At 43.2% G+C, this 27,546-nt stretch overlaps 2 protein-coding genes across 5 annotated transcripts in view; one reads left to right on the top strand and one right to left on the bottom strand.

Annotated features, from left to right (window-relative positions):
• lclat1 (lysocardiolipin acyltransferase 1) overlaps positions 1–27,546 on the top strand; it is a 290,110-nt gene that overhangs the window by 100,788 nt on the left and 161,776 nt on the right. The gene's annotated exons all lie outside the window — the stretch shown is intronic.
• fermt2 (FERM domain containing kindlin 2) overlaps positions 1–27,546 on the bottom strand; it is a 37,175-nt gene that overhangs the window by 9,077 nt on the left and 552 nt on the right. For 2 of the 4 annotated variants that reach the window (XM_079369374.1, XM_079369375.1), the window contains exons 2-8: positions 26,210–26,367; positions 12,930–13,163; positions 6,233–6,361; positions 3,737–3,769; positions 1,927–2,152; positions 1,665–1,767; positions 1,160–1,267 (exon numbers count right to left, since the gene is read on the bottom strand). In XM_079369374.1, coding sequence (XP_079225500.1) covers positions 1,160–1,267; positions 1,665–1,767; positions 1,927–2,152; positions 3,737–3,769; positions 6,233–6,361; positions 12,930–13,163; positions 26,210–26,366 — 990 coding nt within the window. In that variant the 5' untranslated portion in view covers position 26,367. The remainder of the gene's footprint in view (positions 1–1,159; positions 1,268–1,664; positions 1,768–1,926; positions 2,153–3,736; positions 3,770–6,232; positions 6,362–12,929; positions 13,164–26,209; positions 26,368–27,546) is intronic. The other 2 variants (XM_079369376.1, XM_079369377.1) reach the window with 1 other exon arrangement.

The following is a 27,546-nucleotide window of genomic DNA, read 5'->3' as shown; positions in this document are numbered from 1 at the left end:
GATGAAAATAGATCAGTCGCCGTTCATCATGTTATGTGTCAGTGACATACTGAACGTAGACAATCATTGCTCTGATTTTAGGACCTGTGTATCTACTCTCGCCAGGGAAACTTCAGCCAAAAACCCCAGAGCTCATACTACAGCGGTGACACACAGTAGTAGCTACAGGAGTGCTCACAGACAGGTAGTAACAGTCTACACTCCCAGCTCAGATTAGACTCTCAGGAAGAGTAACAAGACACCGGTTAAGTGTAATTATAAGCGGTGTGACGGAACACACCTAACACCTCAGAGTGTGAGAGGGCTCCAGAAGAATGTGAGCAGGTCTACGATGATGATCATGATAGTGTTGTATTGGGGTTGGGTGGTCCAGGCAGAGGTACTGGGGTCCCGTGGCCCAGGACGCTCTATAATTACCCCCCGGGTGAGGACAGGGTGGCGTCCTCAGGTCTTGGCACCCGCAGTTTATGAGGGTCAGAAATAGAAGGGGCATCTACTGCAAACTACAGGGGGCGACCTGAGGGGAGTAAAGGGATTTACGCCCGTACATCACTTCCACTGCTCCTTTTACCTCCTCCTCTTGAGCTCCCATTAAACTTGTGTTACTCTATTACATAAGAATGATTTGATTTTGGGGGGAAAAAAACATGATCGACTGCTTTATTATTAACAGAATTCAATGTTTGAAAAAAAAAAAACCAACAATAGGATTCAATAAAAAAAAAAAAGACTTGATTTTGCCCAATGTAAATAAGCTTCTAATACATTTAAGCTAATTTATAAAAGATTGTGTTTTATTCAAAAGCTAAATGTCTGATCCCATCAATGATGATGAGTCACCACTGAAGGGAATAATGGATACTGAAGCATATTAAGAAGCCCAGGGGGAATCTATGTGATAATGACCCTATTCACTTTGCTGCATCACAGTGTGCAATAGTCAGGTTTTAGTATGCATGCTGCAGCAGAACTGGCAGCCATATGGCTGAGCTCTGGGCTCGAAGCCCATCCAATTCATTAGCTTTTGGTTCAGAGAGGCAAAGTGCCCAGTGCCCAATGAAAAGAGGACTGCAGGTCTTCCAGCTATTCCCCGGCAAAACAATGCTGAACTAGGAGAAATGAGAGCGGACACGCAAACACACACACAGAGTCTCTTTACCTGCAGGGCAGCAAACATCATCATTTCCTCTTCTGTGCACTCAATTTCCTCCAGCAGGATGGCCCACTTGGACTGTTCATAGAGCTGGTTGACTCGGATGGCATCGTACTGTGGAGAGGTTCGTCTCAGAGGTTAACATGCAAACACACTCTCATGCACTCGTTGGGGCCAGGCCCTTGTGTCAAGACGTATGCTGTTCCTGGCACGTCATGACTGCAGTGAATTAAAAGGGTCACTCCACCTATTTAACATTGCAAACATCAAACACTGTTGCACTCACATTGGTTATTTGTTGTTTTTTTTAAAGGAAGAAAATAAATTCAGCAAATCTGACGATATCTTTTTACACATGCCTTCTTCCTGCTTCTCAAATATGTTCTTACAGTGGATCAACACTGTTGACAATATGCAGATGAAATGATAAGTGGCCTTCTAGCACGCCATCAACCAAACAAAGGTCTTCAAAGCATTTCTATTTCAAGATGAAACATCTGTGGGGATGTACCTTCGGGTTGAGGTCAAAGAAACTGTGGTATTTAAACCTCAGTAGCAGCACCTCGTTCTCCTTCACATCCTGCTCCATCAGAGACCTGGACGAATCCAACCACCTGTACACACAGAGAGACAATATACTGTTTAATGATCACAATCTCTCTGTGGACTCGTACATCTTTCTAAACGGCGACAAAGCCCTAAATATGCATCAAATAAACCATATCATAAAGTGACTAGGTGCAATTTGAACAACTAAACAAAGTTCATCTCACCCCTGGTTGATTTTGGCTTTGTCCAGTAGGGACTGGGGCTTGTAGAGTTTGGCCAGGATGTCAGGTGAGGAGATTGGCTGACTGACAGCAAGGATGCTGGGATTTCCCTCAGAAAGGGGGCTATCCCCGAACCAGGCAGAGGTTGGTGACAGTGGGCTGCCGTCTCTGGAGTCATAGGTGGGGGTCATAGTCTTACTGTACAAGCCTGGACTGGAGTAGATGCTCCCTGAAAACACACAGCCATCAGTAAGTCCCTTTTAATGCACTGAAGTCCCGAGAGAAAAATCATCCCGTTACTGTAAATACACCATGTTTTTAACCACTGTTGTCTCATCACTGATACTGCACGTTAACAACACAGCATCAGAGGAAAACCAGTGAACACTTTTCAAGAAGCACACACACACACACACACACACACACACAAACGCACACTCTGAGCCTCGCTGGGCCAGCAAGCGGTCAACAACACCATGTGACTACTAGCCCACACTTTGCAGATGAGTGACTTCAACAATGTTCTCCTGCCGAACGGCGGGATTGATGTGGATCAGCATGCAGATGTTGCAGAAGATGATCAGGGGTTCACCTACTTACTCACAGTCAAAAAAACTGCAGGAATGCACACAGCAAACTACTGCACAAAAAAACGCCACAGAGAGGAGAGGGGGAGAGTAATGAAACACGTACAGTTTGAAAAAAATAATAATAAATCCAAACCAATGAGGGGTTGAAATCATTTAAACACTAACATTTCTGTATATTTGACTTTTTGTTTTTAATTAGTCTGATGTTTGTCTGCAAAAATAAGCAAGCCACAAAACTGAATCTGTATGACTTCCTGTTGGCTAGCCTTATGGGATTATTTTTGGCCCCGTACCCCCCCCCCCCCCCCTCTCCCTCTGTAAGACGCAGGTCAAGAAGCAACACTGGCTAAACCACTCAATCCCTTCTGAAACCAGGAAGTAGGTTCAGTTAGTGAGTGTGCACGCGTGTTTGTGTTTGCGAGCTGAGGTCATGAGAACAGGGTGCTGGCTGTGACCACACATCCCCTCATGTGGGGGAAGCTGTTTGTCAGTGCTTCTTTCAAGGTTTTTTTTCCCCAAATGCGGAGTTCATCGGGTCAAGGAGAGTACTCCCATCTCCCATAGGGTCTCCTGAGGAATCCCAAATATCCAGAGTTGTGTAGAAGGTGGAAGCTGGCAGCCCATTAAAAACACAACTAGGCCTCCTCCATCCTGTTTACTCTCAAATGCAGGCGAAAAAAAGGCTTAAAGAATGTTAACATGACTTGACTCCCTAATGCTCCCACACACTGGGGATTCATAGAGGCTTAGATGGATGAGCTGGACCACCATGAGCTGTTGTGACAAGGAGTAAAACTTAATGTTTTGATTTTTTTTTTTTTTTTAAAACACAAAACCTCTGTGTGGTCATTTTTGTTGTATGTATGTGCATCATGAAAAAAAGGCATTTTTTAAAATACATTTAAACCTATAAAAATCCTCATTACAATTCACAACCATCTCTGAAACTTCTGCTTTTCAAAAAAAAAAAATCTGTGAGTAGCTGCATGAAAAAGTGCATTTGAGCTTATTTCTAATGAGAGGCAAAGCTTTTGTCAGATGACCCTCCTTGAATCAGCTGACTTCCCTTTGGAGGAGCAGTCAGGTGATTCGGCTGCTTGTCCCAAAGGTTATGTGAACTCAACACTCCAGCTGTGGGGTTTTTTTGGGGGGGGAGGGAGGCGAAGGCGAGAGTGAGGAAGCAGTGCTGAAGAGTAAAGGACAGAGGAAGAGGGAAAGCTTACCTTTGACAGGTCCGATGTATATTATCTCAGAGGCTAGGATGATAAGAGAACGAATGAGAAAGGGGGACAGACAGGAAAGGAAGGTGGAAGCAAGAGGTGAAATGGGAACAAACAAGTGGACAGATTTAAGACACTGAAAAACTCTGCGAGGACAGGAGGAAACAAAGAGAGGAAAAAATAGTAGAGAAATACAAGAATTGGTATCATAGTTGGGTTTCCATGGGTACTGCCAACGTCTGGCCTCAGACTGGATGACTCACTTTACCCTCTTCAGAGAGCGAGATCACCCTGAATGACTACTAATGCCTCTGTCGTTTCCATCCACCCATTCATAGCTATATCCAACATGGCATGACTGATTGAAAACACAGGCGAGGCGTTGGTCAGCGTGACCCAGCCCTGCATGTAGACACGACAGCACAAATAGAAAGTGGTGGCTGCCTGAAGGGACGTCACTCTCCACGCTGACAGGACAGATAATTAGATACAACAGGGACCATCCCGACGTGGTGGGCAGAGAGGGACTGGATGGACGGGCATCAAGGCCGACATGGTGAGCACTTAACACGAGTGTGCAGACAGACATGGTGCATGGTGAGTTTCCTGAATGGTAAATACATCCCAGGGATAGTCCATCTTTCAGTAGAAATAATTGCTCATGTACTATCTATAACTTTAGTGGTCAGCACCCATGAGGTCTGTATGAACTTAACCAGGCAGTAAACATTCTCTGTACTATTTGTTCCCTCCTACTATCCAAAGAAATGTTTTTTTTTAATTATCCAATTGTTTTACATGTGGTGCCAGTAATACTGAGATGACGAGGCAAAGGCTAAATAAAAATGGTAACTAGGATACAGGGTGATGACGTTATAGACCTATTAGGATTCAATTCTACTTGATGCCCAGGGTCAAAGCTGATGTTTTCAAATGTCTTGTTTTGACCGACCAACTATTATAAAATGAACACGTTCACTTAAGGGGACAAGATAGTTTTATGGCTTCCATTCGTTTGGCTGGTTTCTTTGCTTTAAAAAAATTCCTTACACGATTATCAAATTGGTTGCATGTTAATATTCTGATGATCTCTTCATTGCAGGTTAACGATGATGACAGTATTTCTCATTTAACTTTCTTCACTCACTACAGTCGGACCATGGTGAGCTGCAGAGAGCCGTCCTTCAGTTCAGTTCCACTTTGGCTCGGAGCGTACTGGAGCATCTGGCTGCACAGGAGAAACTTCTGATTGCATCGCTGCCTCTCTGTGAAACCTTGTGATTCCAACGAGGAGGCCTCAGCTGAGCGGTCTGCCCTTCTCCACAAGGGACAGAATGATGCCTTACTACCAAGCTATGAAATGTACTCTGACTTTAAAGTGTGGTCTAATAGGGAGGATACAGGGAGCGAGTGTGTATTTGCATTACGACACAAAGGGCACACACACACACACAGGGAGAGTGGTGACAGTCAACACATTCTGTACATTCCTGTTTAAACCGTTTCTCTCCACCACCTAACAGGGCGTCTTATTTTGACATATGATGCAACTCTGGGTGTGATCATCATGAGCCATTTATAGAAGTCTAAAGTTGCTGCTTTTCGCATTTTCTGCTCATCAACACAGCCGCAGAACACGTTTTTTCCACTTCATTCTTTCGTGTGAAAATGTAAATAGTTCACGCAGCTCCTAAGTATCGCTCAGGCCTCTGTTGACTCACGTGGGGAGTGTATGAATGCATGTCGAGTTGAGTCTGAGGAGGCAGAGAACAGAGCAGAGAAGAGGCCAGGGCAGAAGAGTCTCAAACCACACAAAGAGCCTCATTCACCCTGTCTCCCACTGTTAGCACTTTTGCTAAATGGTAACTCCTGTGACAGCGGCACAGCCAGTTTGGTTCTGCACCTCCCTGCTCACATGGCTGTAACTCTCCCATCCCTGACAGCGGGAGGGAGGGAGGGAGGGAGGAGGGCCTGTGGAACTGCAGTCATGTAGCCTGCTTTGGGTTTAAAATGGCAGCGTGACCAACTATGTGTGGAATCCCAACCATTCTTCGACCTCCCTGCCAAGGAGTAGAGAGCCGATGCTGTAGATCTCATGCAGGCCTTCAAATCCAAACATTCATATTTGGTCACGAGAAGCAGGGTGCAACCGTCTGGACTTATCTTCGTGGTTTTGAAAAGAATGGAAGATGCTCCGCAGCAGCAAGTGAAACCTGCTATTCAACCTGCTGCTTGAGGGACACCAGATGTTTACTTTTCACAATGATGTTCAAAAATAGAACCCCATGCTATATAATTACTTCAAAGTACAACTTAAAAATAAAAGACTGCATACACAGACTTGAGTTAAAGCCGATCTTTAGGTTCAGTATAAGACATTAAATGCAACATTTAAACTTGTTGCTACTTTTTGGAAAGAGTATGTATTCGATTACATTCCCTGTTGTGAGCCATAGGTTCTTTTATCTCCATGACAACAGTCTCCCTTCCTCAGCTCACCTGATCCAGGGGTTAACAGCGGACCCTCCAGCTGCAGATCATCCTCCTCCGTCTCCTCCAACTTTTTCTTCTTCTTCTTGGGATCGCGGGGCTTGCGCAGTAGAGAGAGCTCCTCCGGGTGGCGGATATCTGGACGGAGAGAGCGAGAAAGTTCATTTCATGCCATATAAACGTAACTTGGCCCCACACGAGTCGCTGAGTCACCAGAAACCATCAAGTCATTTTGTGTTGTTCCAACAACAGGCTTCAAATAAACCACATTGCCTCTCATTAGGCACGCAGACAATGTGAAAAACCAGTAATGTAGGCGTTTACAGCAACATTAAGGCAACCTTGATTTAAGAAAAAAAAAAGAAAAAGGAAAGCAAAAAGGCTGAGTGGATGGACAGGAATTGTAGACAGCTGTGTGAAAGAGGGGTGGAAAATTGCAAATCCTTTTTCTCAGGGCCCGGACAAATCTTGCTTTAACTGTAATCCCCAACTGAGACAGGGCAGACACAACCTCCATCTCCATCCCCCAACCCCCTTCTCCCACTTTTCCTCTTACATACATAAAATTCACATTTTAAGACCAGTTTTTTTACAGAACACCTCAAAACCTTATCTTTACCATGTATGAGGCAATGTGCAGGATCCCCATCAGCCAGCCCGGACGTCACATTGACTATAATGTGTAAAACAGATCTGCCCTCTCCTTTCCTGTCTTCTTCCTCCCCTCGTTCCCTTGGACTTAGAGGCCGGGGAACCATCACTCAGCAGCAGCAGTAATGTTTGAAGATTAGCTCAGGATGATTCTGATATAGTCGAGACTTGCATGCCCAGAGTTTGCGAGGATGAGAATTAATGGCGTTGGTCGAAACTTAAGCACATCTGGATCCTCAGTTGGATGTAGATTTTTCAACCTTTCAGCATAATTAAGTAAGCAGCTTCATCTAGTTATTTCCACTTTGTTCGTTCCTGTTGAAGGATTCGTTTTCTCACGTCTACTGATATAGAGCTCTCTTAACCTAAAGATGAGGGATTGGGAAGGTGTTGCACACTGATTGAAGAGGTTCCCTAGGGTGTCGAGGAGAGCGCGAGCAGAACAGGCAGGGAGAGTGAACGTCTTTGGCCTGGTGAGAAAGCTTGTTTGGTTTGTGTTACTAAAGCAAAAGCATTCCAGGAGTTTTAAGAACTACCAGATGGGGAGCTCGCCCTCTCTCTCTCTCTCTCTGCCTTCCTCCTCCTTCATTCTCGCTCCATTGCAGCGATGAAGCACAATCCCTGTGCCCTTATACAGCCATGTGAGTTGCAGGCGTGCTGCCGAGCCTTAGCCCCACTGAGCTGTGCTGGAGGCTAACACACATAGTGGTGTGTGTATTAAACTGTGTGTATGTGGACGGGACCGACTGTCTTTTAGTGAGTCATGTGTTTTACGATGGTTTAAAGATCCTCTCATCAAAAATCTTTTAAGCAACAATATCTGACAGAAATGAGGTTTGCTATAACCAACAAATATTATTTACTGACTTTTAACTTTTGCTTTATAAAAAACATTTGTTCACTTTATATTTCAAGGGGCGGCAAGAGCTCAGTCTGCAGGGACTTCAGTTTGGATCCAGCAAGTCACCAGCTCAAGTCCCCGTGTGGTCCTAATTAGGAAAGTTGGTCTTGTTGCTCTGTCCCGAGTTCGGCAGAGGTGCCCATGGGCAAGGCACTAAACCCACAATAGTTGTTGCGTTCTCCCTGTGTAGCACCTCCACTCCGACGTCCCTCCATTAATGCAAATGCATAGGTCCTGTTTGTGGATGTGTCCAGGCCTTTGTGTGGGAAAAGCATGTCTCTCAATAACAGAGTGCATATCAGAATTTCCCCCCTGGGATTAAGAAAATGATTCGTTCTGATACCGACAACTGAAAGTATAGCCAAAAATTCTTGACTGACTATTGGCAGGTACGCAAGTCTATGCACTATCAATAAGAATTAAAGCACAAAAAAAAAAATCTACTTCAATCCCAGAAATATCCACTCTTCTTTTGTGAATAATATTTATATCATGATTTCTCCCTCAGAGCTCTTATGACCAAAGCCAACACAGCACATGAGTAATGTAGCAAAAATGGATGAATGATGGAGGCATTGACAACAAACGCCATCGAATAATTGACTTTGGGTCATTTATCAAGAGATAATATCGTCAATTTCGCTGTGGTGTTGTCGTTTCAGCATCTTCAAATCATGCTCATGATAGCTCGAGAACACAACTTTGAATATCAAAATATATTTTCAAACATCTCGGATTGGATTGGTAATTTGTAACAGCTGACGTGGAAGTTCAGGTGGTTCAGAGGTGCAATAAACAGCCAGTGTTGTGACCTCAAAGTCTGTATCAATTTAATGACTCAATTTGTTCAAAAGGATTTCTCTTTAAAAGATTATCAGAGGAGGAACAGACAGCATAAAAGTTCAGGTTTAAGGCTACACTTTAGAACAGTTTTGGATGCGTGCTTGGAAAGCTGACTTGTGAGAACTGGGTGGGAGGGGTAAATAAATGGACAGATGCATTTTTCAACACTCCAATGAAGGGAGTGGAAGTGTGATTGATATTACAGAGAGACCGTTTCAGCAGAAGTCCGAATAGCTCCAAAAAAACAGAGATAAAAAAGACTAAATCAGGCTAAAGGGTAAAATACAGGCCAGCATTTCAGTCGACTTTTCTGCTGACATGGTCGTTTCAGTGTTGAATTGTATGTTTACAGTTTGAATTTAAGGATCCTGATCTGGGAAAGCCTGCTCCTACGCTCACCGCATACTTGTGGCTGCTGTCAGGAGAAGGAGGAGGAGGAGGAGGAGGAGGAGGAGGAGGATGTGAGTGATGGCTAAACTTGCTTACAAAAGCTTGGTTGATTTCCATTAGCAGAAATGACACCACAGACAATACAACTCCAATCTTCCATCCTGTAGACTTGTGGCAGTAACCGGGCCTGGAGCCAGGAGGAGACGGCTTGACCGGGAGCCAGCTGGGCTTCCAAGATCGACTCCTTGGAAGACATGATTCACTTGCCGTGAGTAAGGCCAGCCACAGAAGAATCACAAACACCGTCACATTCTAATTTTACAGCACTGAAGTTTACCGTACAAACCGTTTAAGACCTTACAAGGAGAAAAAAAAAAAGAGGTATGTGTGATTTCACATTCTGTCCCCCCCCCCCCGAATACTTCTCAATGTTGGGCTGCAAAGGTGACTGATCAATACTCAGGAGCAATAAATCACACGTTTCTTCCTGGAACGACTCAATAAAAACCAGGAGTAAAAGATTACTCACGTACAGTCTCACTGGGTTTGGAAAGTACGAATAAAAATGCACATGTTTTGGATTATTTATGACGAGTACTATACCATGTTAGATTTTGGCATCGTACTACACGTACTGTAACAAGAGGCACACAAATGCATCACGTGTCCTTCTTTTGTGCTCTAACCTTAAGACAGCTAACCTCAGCCATTCATAAGAAAGTGTCAGATTGTCGTTACCCGTCAGACTAGAGGCTTAAAAAGGTGCTAAAAGGCAGCTCAAAAAGATAATAATGCACTTTAATATAAGGGATCACAGAACTGTTATGACAACACTTGGGACAGCGTCGGGAGACCACAGGTTGATGGGCGGTAAATCTGCTGGACCGGAGCGATGAAGCAACAGTCCCACACAAATCTAAAAAAAGGTTTCTGGACGACTGTGAGATTGTCGACATCCTTCTTCAAAACTCTCAGATTTTCCTCACACTCAGATCGTCCATTTCTTCTGGGATTTGTTGGACTAATTTAAACAACATCCACCATTTTTTTAAATTGCATCAAGACTCTGAAAAGTATTGCTGCGTCCTGGCTTTCCAGAGCATGTTTCCGTTTGTTTTTTTTGTTTTTTTTTACTACCATGTGTGGTGAAACTGACAAACAAACTCCACAGTGCTCAAGTGGATCCGCCTGACTCTTGTTACTGAGAAGTGGAGGCTTTGCTGAGAGAAGCAGTCTAATTTTTGTCCCACCTCAGGCTTCCAGGTCCACAGTCATGTGTTAGTCAGTTGTGAGGAGTACATTTTGTCCACTGGCTCACGGTTAAACCGCCCTCCTATCAGTGGGAGGAGGAGGTGTACGTGTGTGTGTGCTCAAAGTGTTGGAAGTTAATCCAGATTGTCTAGACGGGACGAGCTCCTGTTTGACTGTAACTCTTCACTGAGCAAATTGACCTTTAAGAAAGTCTAAGGAGCCATTCATCCTTCAACCATGACAAACTAGAAATTCTTCACTACATTTATTTTTTGCATCTTTAAACTAAAGGAAGGCAGCTAAATCAATAAGAAAAACAACAATGTGTTTCAGTCCTGCAGCATATCTACAGTTTCAGCATCACATTCTTCAGAAGTCAAAAAAACACACAAACGTATTTGCTAAATTGTTCAGAGTTCAAATCTTATCATGCAACTAAAAATGGAAAATCCCCAGGGCATTGGCTCTGATATAATGTAAGCAGCACAGTACAGGAAGTAGAAGCTGCCAAATGCGATCAGCGGTCAAAACAGGAGTGAAACGGAGAGAATTTCGTGTTACAGTAATTCAACCTTTTCGCTCAGTCCTCTCTGTTCCCGGCCCAGCTGAACTGTGTCTGTGGCAGGACGCAGCTGTCATGGACATGGGAGAAATACAGCGGTGATAATTCATTTGATACTTTCAACTTTGAGCGTTCTGTTGATTTTCTAAGCTTCTCCGCGACATGGGTTGTTGCTGTGATAGTTTAAAATCTTCTTCAGGGAGAGCAGACCAAAAAAACTTGAGGAAAGACTTGAGACTTGAGGAAAAAATACACTGTATGTTATGTATGAGTGTGACAGGCAGAGTGGTTAGGGTTAAAACGGACAAATTCTTCAGTGGAGAATTGAGAACTTGTTTTGGGGGGCAGGAAATAGCTTCTGTTAAAGCGATTGACCGGACATGCCAGAGGAGAAACCGCCAAATGAACTACCATGAGAAAAAAGCTGGAGCTGGAGACGTTAGTGAGTTTAACATCGCAGGAAACTAAACATCTTCACTGACTTTCACCTTCAATCTTCCAGTATCTCTGTCCCTAACGTTCTGTTGTCTGGTGCAAAGACCAGCTGCACAGACCTCTTCTCTTAATGTCCACTCAGATTTTCAATGCTGAGCAAGTCACAGAAAACATGCACAGGAAATTGTAAAACTCGCCCCGGATGATAAAATAATTCAATACTTCCAGGCCAGATCAGCTGTAACTCAGATAAGAGTCATGGATGATGCAAAAGTTGTTTTTTTTTGCAAAAAAAAAAAAAAAAAAAAAGGGGTTGGGGTTAAAATCAGTAGATCATGTCACACTGAGGGGCCAGATAGAGCTACCGTGCTACATCTTGCATTACCCTTGTACACGCAAAGTCAGCCAAAAGCAATTTGTCCTGAAATTGTGCGGAGAGAAAATAGATTTATTACAGAGGCAGCAGACACATTCCTAACAAGGCCTGGCTGAGAGGAAGACTGCCTGCCCCCCCCCCCCCCCCCCCTGTCTTCCTGCACATGCTTTCAAAATCAGCCTCCAAATATATTTACACTTCATGATAAGTCAAATTTGTTTTTTTTGAGTCACAAACTTACTTTGCTTACCCTGTAGCCTTCTGAAAAAATAAAAAATAAAAGCTCCTTCGAGAACACAGAGTGCTACCTGAAGAAGCCAAGAAAAACAAGAGCAGCCTCTGCAGCCCCTGATTCTCCCCTTTGGAACACAGACGAGTAGAGTCACTGAGAATACCAGAATTTTAATCTATTTACGATGCTCACTTACCAAAACTAAATAATAATCAAACCAACTGGATACTTAATGAAAAAGAGAGACAACAGGAACCCTACCCAAGTATGCATCAAATTACCAATTCTCATAGAAAGTAATACTTTTTAAAAAGTGGATGAAAAACGAATGATGATGGTTTAAATGATCCAGGTCAAGGCACTCAGGGTGGAATGAGAAATGTAAACGACCTTTAATCCAAAGACTCAACAGGTGTTCTACCAGACTGACTGATGGAAGGACTTAAATATTACTCAGGGTCCTGCAACCTGCAAACTCTACGGGAGACAGAGACTAAAAGGCAGGGAGCAAAGGGCGAGGTCTGGGGCGAGGAAAAGTGGGCGTAAGCAGGTCAGAGGTCACGGGGGTCAAATCTGTGAACTCTTCAATATCTATGACAGGACAAGGTGGTGCCAGTGATGGAGGATATTGATAGTGTAGTCTGGGGGGGGGGCTGTGTTATAGCCGGATTGATAATCTCTGTTTACCAAACATTCCTGTGAGACTGATGGAGTCCAGGTTTAAGGACACGAGTCCAGCGTTACGTGTGGACTAGCAGTGAGGAGACTCCAGCCTGCAGAGCTCAGGGAATGTTTAATAAACAACACATTTATAGGGATCAAAACAAAGAGAGAGGAAGGACATGATGAACTAAGTGTGATGCAGACCATGACCAAAAAAAAAAAAAGAAAAAAAAGTCTTAAAAAAGGGAAATGTTTTTGTGGTCACCTCCAGTAGTTTTTGCCAATTAGTCCCACCAACTCTCACGTTTGCTTTCAGACTGTTTTCCACATCTCGGCTGAAGGCATCGATGCTGCTCTGATCTCTCTCCTCTAAAAATAAAATGAGTCGATGGTTCCACTTACTGAATGTTTTGCAGATGTCGGACACAGCCTTGAAGACGCGGTCCGAGAAGTTGACCTTGACCTTCATGTGCTTCATGTTGGGCAGCTGGAGGCGCAGGAGCTTGTGCTGCGGCGTGAAAAGCAGCCTGGCGTCGGCTTGGATGCCGTACTTGTCCAACGTCCAGTGGGTTTTTAACAGCCATGTCTTCTTCTTCTCCCACCACAAAGCATGGTCTGACCAGTCCTTCTTTACATCTACGGGGGGAGGAGAGAAAAGCAGAGAATGAATTTACAAATACTGTTGAATAAACACGGCAAAAGATTGAATGGTGTCATTACTTTCGTTGTATCCTCTGCTAACTAGCTTGACATGTTTTTCCATTAACAGCAGAGTGAAAATATTGTTTACAAGATAACTGATGTAACTTGAGCACTCAGTGTCTTCTGTCTCACTGTACTGACCTGAGCTCACCCAATATTGTCCCTTCAGGGCAGAGGGTCACGTTTGTGGGGGGGGGGGACAGAAAGTGTTTGCAATGGGGCGGTGAAGTCAAAGTGAGGAGGGAGGAGACACCTGAGTGTGTGAAAGACAGGGCTGAGCGCGGGGATATCAGGTTCACGCCTCCATCTTTGTTCCAGAGTCAAACTGTTATCCCTGCAAAGCACACACAAGCCACCTAAAACCCCACCTGGCTCCGAGGCTTTTCACTCAACAGGGGCCCAAGCACAATGGGGACCGACCTGAGGATTCCTGGTGTTTGTGTCTGACTTCAAGGGGAAGGCGAAAACCGCAGGGATTTAAGGGAACTCGAAGCAGCTGGTTTTGTAGATCCCTGCTCTAGTTTCTATCAGGCAGCCCACGAGGAAGGATGGTGCTGAAGCTGCTTATCACTTCAAAGTGTAATAGAAGCACCATACAGCACTCTAAAAGACAGAGTCAACATTTCTTTGCATCCACTTCTTAACCATTTGTCACATTATACTCATGTCTTAGTACAATACATACTATTGTATGTTAAAGTGATCATGTGTAATGGCCTTAGCAGTCTTTGCTGCTTGGGGTAAGAGTTATTTGGTCCATAGTTTTAAGTTCATTACTCTTTCAGATATCTCCCCCCCCGCCCACCCCCAAGAGTGATGTCATTACACCGGCATGACTCCAGCAAGGCACTTCCCAAAGCAGTGTCTCATTTCCTCCACCCACACACCATCATCTCTTCTCCAGCCTATTCTCTCTCTCTCTCTCTCTCTCTCAGAGTCAGTGAGTCCAGACACGGCTGACAGTCTGCTAAGTCATCCTCGAACAAAAGTCAGTCTATCTGAAGAGGGTCAATGATTTTACTGTTGTGTCTGTGAAAAGGTCACAAAGCTTATGCCCAAAACAGTCAGCCATTTACAATGACAGCAGAGATATGTGTGTATGATATAGCCTTTCATAACAAGGTCTAGTTATGCCAATCTTTTCATTCAATGTAAGGATCCATGCATGCATCCATCGTTTTGTTGAAGTGTAAAATAAAAAGTATCAAAGTCCGCACATATAAGGGATCCTTAGATGTGACGTTTTTGGCGCTTTCCTTAGAAGATGATTAAGTTCCTTGATTACTCGAATGTCAAACATTAAATGTCTGTGATCCACGAAGAGATAAACCCATTCATTGTAATCACATCTGAAGGATCTGAAAACACTTTAGATCAAGAAATCTAAGCGTTTGTATGATTTTTGTGCCAACTCCACTGAGGGTAAAGAAGAGCTTGATCTCGACCCTTATTAAGAAATGCATCTACTTTGTATTCCACGTGGTCGTGCATAATTCAAAACTTTCTCAACACTTACTAAAAAAAGGGAAACCTCAGATACTGATGGAAGCTGGTGGCATTATGGACTACAGTAACGTTCATGGCAGGCGAGCAGCGGTTAAAGGACGTTTTTGGTTTTAATGTCATCACAACACAACGCTGGCACATTGCTCCAGCTCATTCTGATTACGGTAACACTGCTAGAAGGAAGAGTACCTATGCTGAATGTTTCCCTGCACTGACATCCTCCGTCTGTCAAACAGCTTGGTGCCATGGTAACCGAAACCTCGAGTGGCTTTCTGCTTCCATGTGCTGCTTTTGTTTCCCCTGACCTTAACTTTACACAGGGGCGCCCGTTTGCATTGTTGACCCTCTCCCGCTGATCTCAGTCTAAAAGCTGAATGATCAGGATTAGCGGGTGAGTAGGTGAAACAACGGATTGGGCTTCTTAGAGGAAGTGGGAAACAGGACCGCTGTGATGTGAGTAAAGCAAACTGGAATGAGGAAGAGATTACACTGGTGATTAAGACTGGGAGGAAGAGGGGCCAGCAGCATCTCAATGTGAAGGCCCGGGACTGTGTGAATCGATTTGGGGCTGGTGGGGGGGAAGGGGAGCTGTTTGTCAAGCTGTTTGGTTTTATACTGTTTACTCCAGTGGGGGTGGGGGGGTGGGGGGGGGGGGACACTTGGTACTTGAGTGAAAACATTCCAGGCTTTCTTTCGGAGACCCTCTGTGAGTTTCTCTAGCAGCATGGGGTCTAGTTGTCATCGCTCCACTTTGGAGCCTCAGCTGTGCAGGACACAACTTCATAGCTCCTTTCAGAGAAACATCTCCCCCAAGTACGCTGCAGTTATTAACAGCAGAAGTAATGACAGGGAGTAAGGAGAGGAAAATTGAAAATAGACCTGGATGTATTTTCCGCACTGCGTACACAGTTTTTCCTCTTTAAACCTTGTAATTTCTAATGCCTGGGAGAAATGCAGAAGAACTAGCATTAAGGTTTGGCTCGCAGGTCTTCACCTCAGCCCACAAGCTATAGAAAAGTCCTCATACTCAGCATGCATGACCACTATACAGTCTGAATGTATGTCTTGGCTGTACGACAGGCTCTCAATGGCCCTGCACCTCCGTGTTCTTGTTACCGCCCTCCGTCCAAAACCAAATGGACGTAGTCTTTCCTTATGCTTCCTTCTGTCGTTACGCAGTGCTTCAATGTGCTGTGATTGGATGAGGGGCAGCTCGAGTAGGCGTCCATTGGGTTCTTTCAGCAACAAGGTGGTAACTCAATCTGGAGGGGGGGGGGGGGGGGGGGGCAATGGCATCTCCAAGCTAAAAATACAGCCTGCCAAGCCTGACGTAATGCAGCAGCCAGAGGAGCGAGGGCCTAAGTAATTGGGTGCATTAAATGTGGACCCACAGACCGGCAGTAGAGTAATATATGTGTGTGAGTGTGTACATGTGTATGCACGCAAGGAGGGCTGGAGAGACAAGGGGAGGGGAAAAGCATGTTTTATGACCTCTGCAGGACGTGAAAGATGATACAGAGATAGTGTGTGTGTGTGTGTGTGTATGTGTGTGTGCGTGCGTACTGGTTCAGGGATTTGTAGAAGGAAGGGTGTTCTTATCCATCCATTAACTACATTAGTTTGATGTTTGAGCGTGTGTGTGCTTTAACAAGCTAAATTAATCCATAAATTCTGTCAAACAGAATTATTTTGGTCCACCACCGTCACCATGACAGCTCTCCACCAAGACCCATTTCCTCTGCTTCGTGCAGCAGATACAACAGTGAAGAATATGGCAGTTAAAAAGGCTTGGGTTCAAACCTCATTTTCTCCAAAGCCTTAAAGCAAAACATGATGTGAATTCAGCTGTACTCAAAAAGGTTACACAGTCAAAGACGTAAGCTCCAAGTTGTATTTAAAGAATACAGAAAACTAAATGTAACCTCCTCGCCTCCCTTTCCATCCCTCTGCTCCGAGTCAGTGTTTACATTAGGAGGTAGCAATGTTTATGAAGGCCTGTCTGTGAGGGGGAAGGGACAGGACGACAGAGGAGACGGAGGGATAGAAGGAAAGGAGAGATGAGGAGGATGAGCAGAGGACAAGGGAGGAGCTCTGACTGAGGACACAAAATGAAGAGACGGAGCGAGCTGGAGGGAGTGGAAAGTCAAAGCGTTCATGCCTAAAACACAAAACATGAAAATAACATCTAAAGCTTTTGCCATACACTGTATGAGGACTTTGGAGACAACGGAAGGAAAAGAGATTCGACACACACAGAAACAAAATACACAAATAAAGTGGCTGAAGGTTAAATTTATCATGTTTGTCTTTGTTGCTGAACAACATCATTCATTGTGACTTTGGTGGTTCAGTGATTTAAAAAACAAAACATGTGGAATTAAGACTAATCACAGTACATATTGACTGAAGAGTTTGTCACAGATGCTTAATTAGAAATCCATTCAACATTTTTCCAATAAAAAAAATAAATGCCTTATACTTTAGTTTTTATTAATCCGTTAGGCTTTTGATTCTAAGCACCCAACACGTCATTTCTTGTCCAACAAACCATCTAAAAATCGAAAGATATTTAAATTGACGTCATCATACAACAGTTAAAACAGCAACAAATCCAAATCAGATGCGTTTAGATTTTTGTCTCTGAAAATGATAAGAGTCAAATCGATGTGACAGGGGACTTCTGGGTGAGGAAGAAAAAGAGCATGCTGTCGGATGTACACAGAATGAATGCTATTTAATTGGCTTTAACCAGCAACTGGTGGAGATGATTTAAGAGCGGACAAACTCACAAGGGAAGGCTTTTCTCTCAAAATGAATTTCATAGTCTCTGGCTTTCAGCTAACAGTGGTAACCAAGGCCATGCAGTGCAAGGCTTTGTCAATTGGACCATCATCTGATAAAAAAAACATTACAGCTGGGTGAGGCTGGTCACGCCGTTTCCTTGGTGACTCGCGGCAGACGCCGCAGGGGCAGTGGCGCGAGGCGACAACTTGTTTTCACACACAACAAAGAAAGCTGCAGGTCTGTCAGTCTTCTTACACAGTGTCTGTCTCACCAGCAGCAGGTTGAAGGCCGATATTGACAAGAAAAGGTTCAGGAAGCTGTCCACCATCCTCATATCAGATCCACTCTTAATGACCTTTAGGCACTCCCTTTGCGTGTGCAGTCAGGCTAGATGGCATTAACATCAGATACTTAACACGTGCGGGGCAAGTCAAAGAGACAGGTGATGACAATATCTGCATGGTAGACATGAGATAGTGACTCAGACAGGATCACAAGGGAAGATTGACATGATACAGCAGATCCATCAAAGCTGGGGCTTTTTTTAAGACAATGCAAGCTGCATGACGGAGCTCTCCTTTCTTTCAGTAGCAGACGAGTCAGTGAGAAGGCAGCTAAGCTTGTTTCTGGACTAGTGACGTAAATTCAACAGATTAGCCCAAATGAAAAGGTCTGTGCATCTGTTCTGTCTGGGACTTAATAGAGAAAACATCACTTTGCTGGACTCTAATACCTCTAAAGATTGAATAATTGATTTTTATTGTGATCATTTCTAGCTGCCTTGCTTTAGTATCTACTTCACATTTCACCATATTTATTCACCTAATGTCAAGAACAGGGTGGAGTTTACTGTTTGCAATACACTTAAGTTAACCTTTTCCTTATCCATAACCTTTTACTGCTAGCACTTCTATCAGATGATACTTGTGTGTAGGAAGTGTTTGAACTTTAACATCACTGCGGTCTAAAGACATTTGATTGATTAACAAATAAGTTGTTTTAAATTAGAAGATGTTTCAGTGTCCCTCCAGATTGTCTTGATGCTTATCCATCCAAACTTTGACCTCATCAACTGTAGTTGAGTCGAGCTTACAGCAGTCAGTCACATGATACATTTGCTTTTCTTCCTGCCAATAATCAATCAAACAGGCCATTTATAAAAGGCATTAAAGTTGCAATACAAAGCCTTCTTCTGCTGGCAGCCATTGCCTGGACACTTTTAAGCGAGCCACAGTTACTGACAAAGTGTTCAGACAATGCTGCCATTAAAGCTTTTTAGGCTGCAGATGTAGGAGACAAAGATTGATCAAGGTTGTACCCTGTGTCAGTGATACACAGCTCACTTAAGAGAGAGATCTATGAAGGTCAAGGCTGGCCTAAAAAAGGAGTCCAGGGACTCTGACAGATATTGATCCAAGTCAAAGGCACATTGGTACTACTTATTCTGCACATAAACACACAGACGGAGTCCAAGTCCAGGTAACAGAGTTTCTTTAGAGAAGAAGTTGCTATCTTATCATCTATCGCACAGACTACGTGTTGAGGTCAAACCAGGCTCAGAAAAAGACAAAAAGGACATTACCTCAGCATGCAGCGAGTCTGAAATCTTAACAGGATATTAAGGAGCATCCTGGCAGCCTGCTGAAGTAAGAAGAGAGAGCAACAGTGCTGGCTTGGATGCATTAGAAGAGGCCAGGAGGGCTTTTAGAGGAAACCTCCTTAGAGACGGACAGTTTGTATCCATTTGTGTCATTTTCAAAACACAGCAAAACATTGGGGGTAATCCTGCGCCTCCCTGATACAGCCTGATACAATTAAGTATTCAGAGACCTTGTCAAATAATGTTATTAGAAAGAAAGTCCAGCAGTAAGACCAATGGAGCAGATAGGTAAATAGTCATCTGTGTTTCTATCCACGCGTGCTTCCTGCCAGATCTCCCTTCAGGACTGTGACCATAATGACGCCTCTGCTGCTCCCAAGCATTGAGCTGCACCTCTCTAAAGGCCTCTTTACCTCTTTAGTTTTTTAGGCTGACACTTCTGAATGATAAAGATGATGCAATAACATTTTTCTTCTTGATACACATTTTCAACTTTACTTTTGGTAGACCAACCAAGTATCCCTATCCCATTCAATGTTCCTGTTCCATGTTCTATTTTACTTGATGCTTCCAGGTTAAATATTTAGATTCTGTTATAGTTTCCAAACGCTAGTCTATCCAAACCCAATTACACAATATTCAAATCTAGAGCGGTGCTGTTCATTTAAGTACAAATACACTAAGTAGAAAATATTCAACTAAGAAAATAAAAGAAATTTTTCAGAGATACATGCACCTAGTGCAGACAAAATAAAAATACTTGTAAGGAATAAAAGTGATAGCATTGATTTAGCGATCATGCTAAGAATAAATATTAAAAGATGTATGAGCTGAGCTGTAGTGAAAATATTAGAAGAAGCCTCATTCCTTGGTATATAATCAAACATCTCTCTTGCCTGAGTGCAGAGACAGACTGTGAGGTGGGGACGACTTGAAATGAATGAAACGTGGGCTGTGTGAACCGACACAAAACGACCCAGATCAGCTTACTCCATGACCCACAGGTGTGTGCTTTTACAACAACAATGTGCTGCTCCAACATTTCCTGCCACTGGAACTACTGCGCTGCCTGCAAATACAGGAAGGTGAGAGGGACAAAAAAAAGCAAACAAGCAATCATTCCCTGAGGAGGTATGAACGTTTGCTCTGCTGCATATTTAAGATGCCAAACATAAGTAATTAAATCCTGTGCATGGTCATGGTTAAAGAGACAATACGGGGCATTTCAAGTATTGTAAATGGATTATACAGTGCTTTTAAAGGTGTGTTTAATCATCCTGACTTGTAGTATGTCTTCTAGCTGGTTTAGCATCATGTCATATAAGGTGTTGATGGCTCACACTGTGTTAAAGGACTGTCAAAGTCTCTTTTTAATATTCCCTTTGTGCAGTGTTTTAGTGATCAACTAGGAAGTGTAGCGTGGATTAAATGAGCAGATTCCTTCCCTTAAAAGCATCTTTTATTGATTATTTTATTTTGGTACTAAAGCATCGGCCAAGGACTTATCACAAAGGAAATTTTACCCGTCCATATGGATCCCATGTGACCCTATGAAAACTCTTCATTAGGCCGACCAGGTAAGAAAAAAAAATGCAGAACATATATAATTTATTCGTCTTTATTTGGACGGGTTTGTTTGTGTGGGCTGCTAAAATGAACCCTTATATTTAGGAACATGTGTATATGTACATGTAGACCTATATGTGAGCACAGAAAAGCACAATCACTGCAGCATCTCCTAAGTGAAACAGGAAAGCTCTGGCCTGGGCAGGACCGCTACTACTACTAACTACTTCCTGTCAGAGCGATTAGCAAGCAGGACGATGACAGAGGCTGCCAGGCCGTTTTCTTACCTTGCAGTGCTGCACATTTAGGATGGCTTCACAGTCCCAATCAATGAGACTCATTACACATGGTGATATTTCTGAACCATACATCATGTAAAAAGATGACATAAGTGGAGGGAAAAGGCACAGCCTGGGACATCAAATGAATCCTCCGCTGTCCTCGTGTTAAGTATTGATCGTAAAGATATGAGCGACTGCAGCTCTCACATCTTCAGGACATGAAAACAGCATCTCGAGGCTTTATCTGGCTCTCTCTCTCTGCAGGGACTAAAGACTCTCTCTCTCTCTGATGGGGCGATGTGGGCGGCAGGAAGGCAAGAATGTAAGGAAGGCACGAGAGAGAGAGGTCACACTAAAAGAGTCCAGAGGAAGTGCAGCATCCTGTGTTCAATCGCGTCTGTTTCCTAACGCAACCTGCACGCCATTGTCAAACTGAGGCCATCTCCCTTATGGTCAGCACACAGCTTTTTGGCATTTCAAAAAGAGCACTCAAGTAGCTGAACAACGCTCGTAAAAGAAAAGGTGCCACAAAGAATCGATGTAGTTCTCTGTCTGCTTCATTGGACCTTTAGTAATTGGCTTCTTTTAACAGAGAGGTAGACGCATCCGAAAAAAAAAAAGTTCCTCGCCATCAAGAAACATTTCCAACATGATTAGCACAGACAAAATCGAAAATTCATGTTGGATGACGATTCATTTGTTATTTAAACATGTAGGTTGTAAACAAATACAAAACACACACATGCGAAGGGAAACTTCTCTGTGCCTGGTTGGAGCAACAGCAGCCAAAAAAGTGCAGGGCCCCTCATTGGAAAACCAGCACATGAACTATCAGAGTCACACAAGGCAAATTAGTTTGCTCAAGTTCTATTTCTGGAACATTTCACAGAAGAGGAACGCGGGTCAGAAACCAGGAGAAAGTGAACAAAGTGTACTTTCATGTGTTTTTTATCGATTATGAAGCTTTGCGACAGGACTGAAGGAGTCTTGAGTCATAACTGAAGTCATGGCTGCCAAAATGTAAAAAAGGGAGATAAAATGATACATGTGTTTATCAAAAAAATAAAAAATTAAACACTAAGAGGGGGAGAATGGAAAAGAGGGAGGGTTGACATAGAGCGAGGGAGGGGGATGAAACAGGCAGCAGAGAATCCAGCAATGACGTCGGCGACCAGAGAACAACATGCCGAACCCTAGAAGTCATTTCCTGCTTCATCGAAGACTTTTATGGAATTCTAGCAGCATGGATGACGCCACGGCCAGAGGAGAGACATACACACTCCACACACCTCCCTCCGACGACTTTCTTTCCCTCTCATTTTTTTTTTCGCCCCCCGTGCAGCCTGTCCCTCTCCCCTCAGCTGTCTTTTTTACAACCAGAATACCCCAAGTAGTGTACCAACAGTCTCAATTATGCTAGCTGAAGATATCAACTCCTTTACTTGAACGCCATCACATCACTTGGTTGGCTAAATATGTCATTCTTCTTAAGAGGCTTGACAGTCCTTAGTCTCCTATCATGACTCCATTAAACCAAAAATTATGTCATTCTCACCTTCTGTGTGTTCAAAAAAGGGGGTTTCTGTCACCAATAAACATATTTGTAACCATACACACTGCCAGGTCAAGACGGTGTATTTATTAACATTATTTGTACTGTAATGTAACAGGACAGATGGGGAATGGTGGGGCAAAGGCGACCCGCCACTGATCCACCATCAGAGGTAGTAACAGAGTGTCAGAGACGAGGCGTGGGCAATGTTTAACTTGTTGTGTTTAACTGGCAGGTCAACCTTTGGTGGCTGTAACACACTGGGACACCTCTGTTACTCTGTTGCTGAGTAAAAACCAACGTGATGACAGGTGCTGTTGCAGAATTGCAGTGTATAAAATGAAACTATTAGCCTTGGATATTTCCTCAAACACAGGAACAAGTATTCAGTAAGTATGCCAGCCAATTCATCAGTTCTGATAACAAAACCAATTAGGTAAAAAAAAAAAAAATAAACTCAGCTGAGATTCAGATCAATCATCAAGCAAGGCAGCAGTGCAGTTACATTAGAGAATGCAATATTAGTGAAAAGGAAGTAGAATGAAAGCAATCCCAGTTCTCCAACCATATTACATGGTTTTAAATAACATGCAGACTCTGTGTGGACAAATAAGTCCTGATAACAGAATGAGTATCTGGAAAATATTGCAACAGAACATGAAAGGAGCAAACGGCATGCATCTGTCTGAAACATTATAGCTTATTGTTAGACACTGTTTACCAGACCTAAAAGCTTTGTAACATCGGTACAATCCCTTTCAAACAATTATAGTCCCGCAAGCTAATAATGTTTGTTTTCTCTGCTAAATGGCACAATATTAGCTTTTAGAGAGGACGGCTGCATTCTTTGGAAGACATCAACAAAGTCAGAGCACTGCCATGATGGTGAAGAGTGGCAGGATGAAAGGAGCGGAGGAGCAAGGGGAGCAGAGGGTGGTCAATCAGCTCGCTTTAAATACTGCTCTCCTGCGAGGTTGAAGAGGAAATGGAAGCAGCGCTCACTACTGTGATCGATAGCTGAGTGCCTTCCTGGCATTTGTCTATTTAATCCATTATCGAAGGCCGCCTGAGCCTGCAGCGGTGGTCGAGAGCTGCAGGCTCACGGTCGAAAGTTTGAACGATGGAGGCAGGATGGAAGCAGGATGCGTGTGGACGAGGCACACCCACCATCAGCAACACCCAACCCCGGATCACGTGTGGAGACATGCAAGAATACGACTAATGAGAACACTCGTCTTTGAGGAGAAAACCGCTGACGTCTGCATATTTTATTTTGCGCCAAAAAGGATTGGCGTCTGAAAACTACTGCATATAATACTTGCAACAAATGATTATGTCAAGCACTCTCTGCCTCATTGAAAGCAATCACTGCTCATTTAGCTTGGAGTACAAGAGACCAAAAGAAAGATAGAGGCAGGGAGAAGACAGACATAGAGCTTTGTCATTGTACCAGGACGTCCTTTCAATGTGTGACCAAAACTCTGTGGTAGCTACGTGTCACTTCTCATAGCACCATGTGTGTGTGTACTGTGTTACTCATGTACTGGATCTATGTATAACCAAAGCATCCAAGCAATCAGCCGATCCAGCAGTGGATATGTGACAGCACTTAGGAGGTGTTCAGTGAGAATATTCAGCACTTCAGACACTAAGAGGTTAGTGCCATAAAAGAACTGACTTTTTTAAGTCATTCATGTTACTCTTTCACTTGCTCTGTTCTTTTTCTTTCTGTAAACTAACTCAGTTGTATAGCTTGGTGTTGATTATAACGAGAAGTACACATTTAACTGGCCCTTATGATTACTAACCACAAACATTTTCTAGACAATCAAGTTTCACATGTTAACACAAACACATGTTCCTCACACTGAATAGTGTGTAGTCTGTAGTGTGTGGCCATGTGGAGGACCCATGTTGTGTACAGGTTAATGATTGCTCAGCAAAACCAACGTTTGACTGCGGGCAGAGAGGAGATGGCAGCCAAACGAGCGGCCCCCACACTCACTGTGTGAAAGCATTCAGGAGGAGCAAGCGTAAACATTCGGAGAGTCACTGCAAGAGTTCTGCTTCTCAGTCAGAAAGCTCACTTGGCTTAAAGCGCGCTTCAGTGAGCTTTATTTCACTGCAGTTGTTGTGCAAGCAGCACGAGCGAAAAGAGCAGAAACTCTTTGTTATAAAACGGTCACAAACAAACATGGACGCCCATTTTACCAACTTTGCCACAACAACAACAACCACCAACAACCATGTTCAACAACTCAACACTATTGTGCTGTGCTGATGTGAAGACCTCAAGCCAACAGAATCCTGAGCAGATAAAAAAGGAAAGCCATGAAGAAAACCTATTTCAAACAAAGGAAAACAGAACCAACTCAACCATTACATTTATTTGATGATTGTATATTTGAATACAATTTGATACTACTTTTACTTGATTTAACTTTTTTTTATATAACTGATGAAACATGCAACCTGTTGAGCCAATTTCAATGTGGCTTACAATAAAATGTATTATAAAGTTACTACACTTTTATAACTCATCTACCGATCATCAAATCAGACAAATTGCCAGCTCTGAAACACTTTCCTCACTCCGCCTAAGAGTGACCTATAGCCGAATCAAGAAAAGTCATACCTTTTCAACCAGAGCTACTCGAAAAGCGCAGACACAGCTCAAACAATGAATAAGGCCAGGTCCTGAGTGGGAGTACCAATGAATTCATGTCGTCAAACACGCGGCATAAACACTGCACACGCCTCGCATAGATGCTGCACAGCAGCACAGACGTACCGCAGAGAACAAAGACCTCAATTATGTGGAGCCCTAACAGGAGAGCTAAAAACAGGACCATGGGCACGGAATAAAACCTTGGAGCGCAGCAGGAATGCCGAGCATTCAAGCCCAATCGACACACAACACATTGTCACTCCCAAATCGCGGTGCCACGACCACTGAACTTCCTCCTGCATCCTTCATGAAGCAGGGCAGTGTTCAAGTGGCTGGAACAGAGGACTCTTATTCTTACTTACACCCAAACTTGTCCAGTGGGAGGCTGCAGATACAGAACAGTGGATAATACAGAGGGGGGAGGGAAGCTGTGTATGGTTTCTTTATACCTTGAGTTACTGACCCATATATACTGCTGCGCAACAAAGAGGGATATTAACCCTTGAAAGGCAAGTTCACATAGTTAAGGGTTGGTTTCATGCAGCAAAGAAAGAAACATTTCTATCTGTAAGCCTGTCAGAACTTCTTGTTTCATAGCCTTCCTTGCAATGTGTCATTGCAGAAAGCATACTTTTGAGTTCTAAGACTTGACAAATGTCTTAAACTCTGGACAGTTTTCAGAAATTCTTGCAAGTTTACATAAAAGTATATTGTGTATACTCAATCTCACTTCTCAGAGCGGTAAACACTTTGAAGAGGTATTTATTGCACAACTTATATAGTCAGCCAGTAACACACACGGAAATTCTTCAGCAGGATGATACAGGTTCAGAGGTCAACAAAAAGGGTTTTCATTAAAGACTAAACTCATTCTAAACTGTGACGAGTGGAATGCAGGAGATAACTCGCATATTGCTTTCACGCTTCAAATGATCAATGCAGAATACAATCAAGCCAGTTTAATGCACGTAAGATAAGAGGCAGTGCACTGCTCGAGCAGATAACAGCAGTTTGCATTCATACCTAGTTTCTCCACGAGTTTGAGCATAACTCCTCCGATATGGATTTCCCCAGTGACTCTCAAAGACACGTCCCTGTGGAGGTCAGTTACATGCATCTTCAGTTCCCACGTCCCGTCGGCGTAACAGCCATCGGGCATCCGGATCCCGTCCAGCGCCATCCTGCCAAACAGAGCCACAGTCAGGACGTTAAAAATAGTCAAATAAAACTACTGTCACACGTGAGTGAAAGAATCCTACTGAAGCTCGGGAAAGGCAAAGATGTGTAGCAAAGCCCATGCATGCTATGTCTTGAGAATGAACCACAACATGTTCCACATTGACTTTGTAGATTTACTCGATTCGTTTTCTAGAGCAAAGTTCATTCATACATATTCCAAGGCATTTTCACCATTGGATTTTCCTTTCGAAATATGTGATTAGTTCATCAAACAAAACATTTCTTTGAGCATGTCAGTGGTATAAAATTTAATTTGATTAGGCACCACCAAGTGTTTAAACATGCACGGCTCAATACCTTCAAACACAGTCACAGAATGAATTAGTTAAATCATCAGTGGTTGTACTACCCTGGTAAGCCATGCTATGCTAGGGAAGGCAAGCTTCCCTTTCTTAAAAAAGGGAATCTCACATATACAACCTTTAACAACAGTGGCATACTATCTTCTTTATCATTGATGCAGAGCATGCCTGTCTGAAAAGGTAACCCTAATGTTGTCATATAATGTCATCAGGGCATCACATTTTCAATGTGGCAAATTTTCAACAGGCTACACTGAATATAAAGTAAAGCGATATTTACATGGCATTTACATTTAGTGTCAGTTACTGATGCTCCAAATCAGCTTTCACACTTCATTGGAGCACTGAAACATTGAACATTTATACATGGTAGCCTATTACTTTTTATTTTTTGCTGCTGACTCATTGAAACTTTGAACTTATAAATTCAGCTAAATGGTTGTAAAGTTCAAGATAGTCTATTTTTCCAGATTTAGTTCCCTGTTATGGGAATGTCTCAGTAGTTATACATTTGATTAAACTCAATAAAAGGGACATTTAATATGACATCATGGATGATGAAAATATAATACAAAAAAAAAAACCGCTTGTCATCTGTTCGTGCTCCCCGCTTGGGAAAAAGTCGCGCCCTGTCGCGTGAGCTCACTGCCTTAAAAGTTACATTACAGTCAATGTGTCAATTCTTTGATCGTAGGTTGTTTAATAGGATACTTCGAGTGGCCTGGCGGTCACAACAGCAGTCTAAATCGATAAACCCGACAGAACAAAGGCAATAGGCCCGCAGGTACAAGTTGAACAAGGACCTTTGAAGGCTTTTAT

Source organism: Symphodus melops (assembly GCF_947650265.1).
Source record: "Symphodus melops genome assembly, chromosome: 19".
Taxonomy (NCBI): Eukaryota; Metazoa; Chordata; class Actinopteri; order Labriformes; family Labridae; genus Symphodus; species Symphodus melops.
This window is presented reverse-complemented; position numbering and strand designations above follow the sequence as displayed.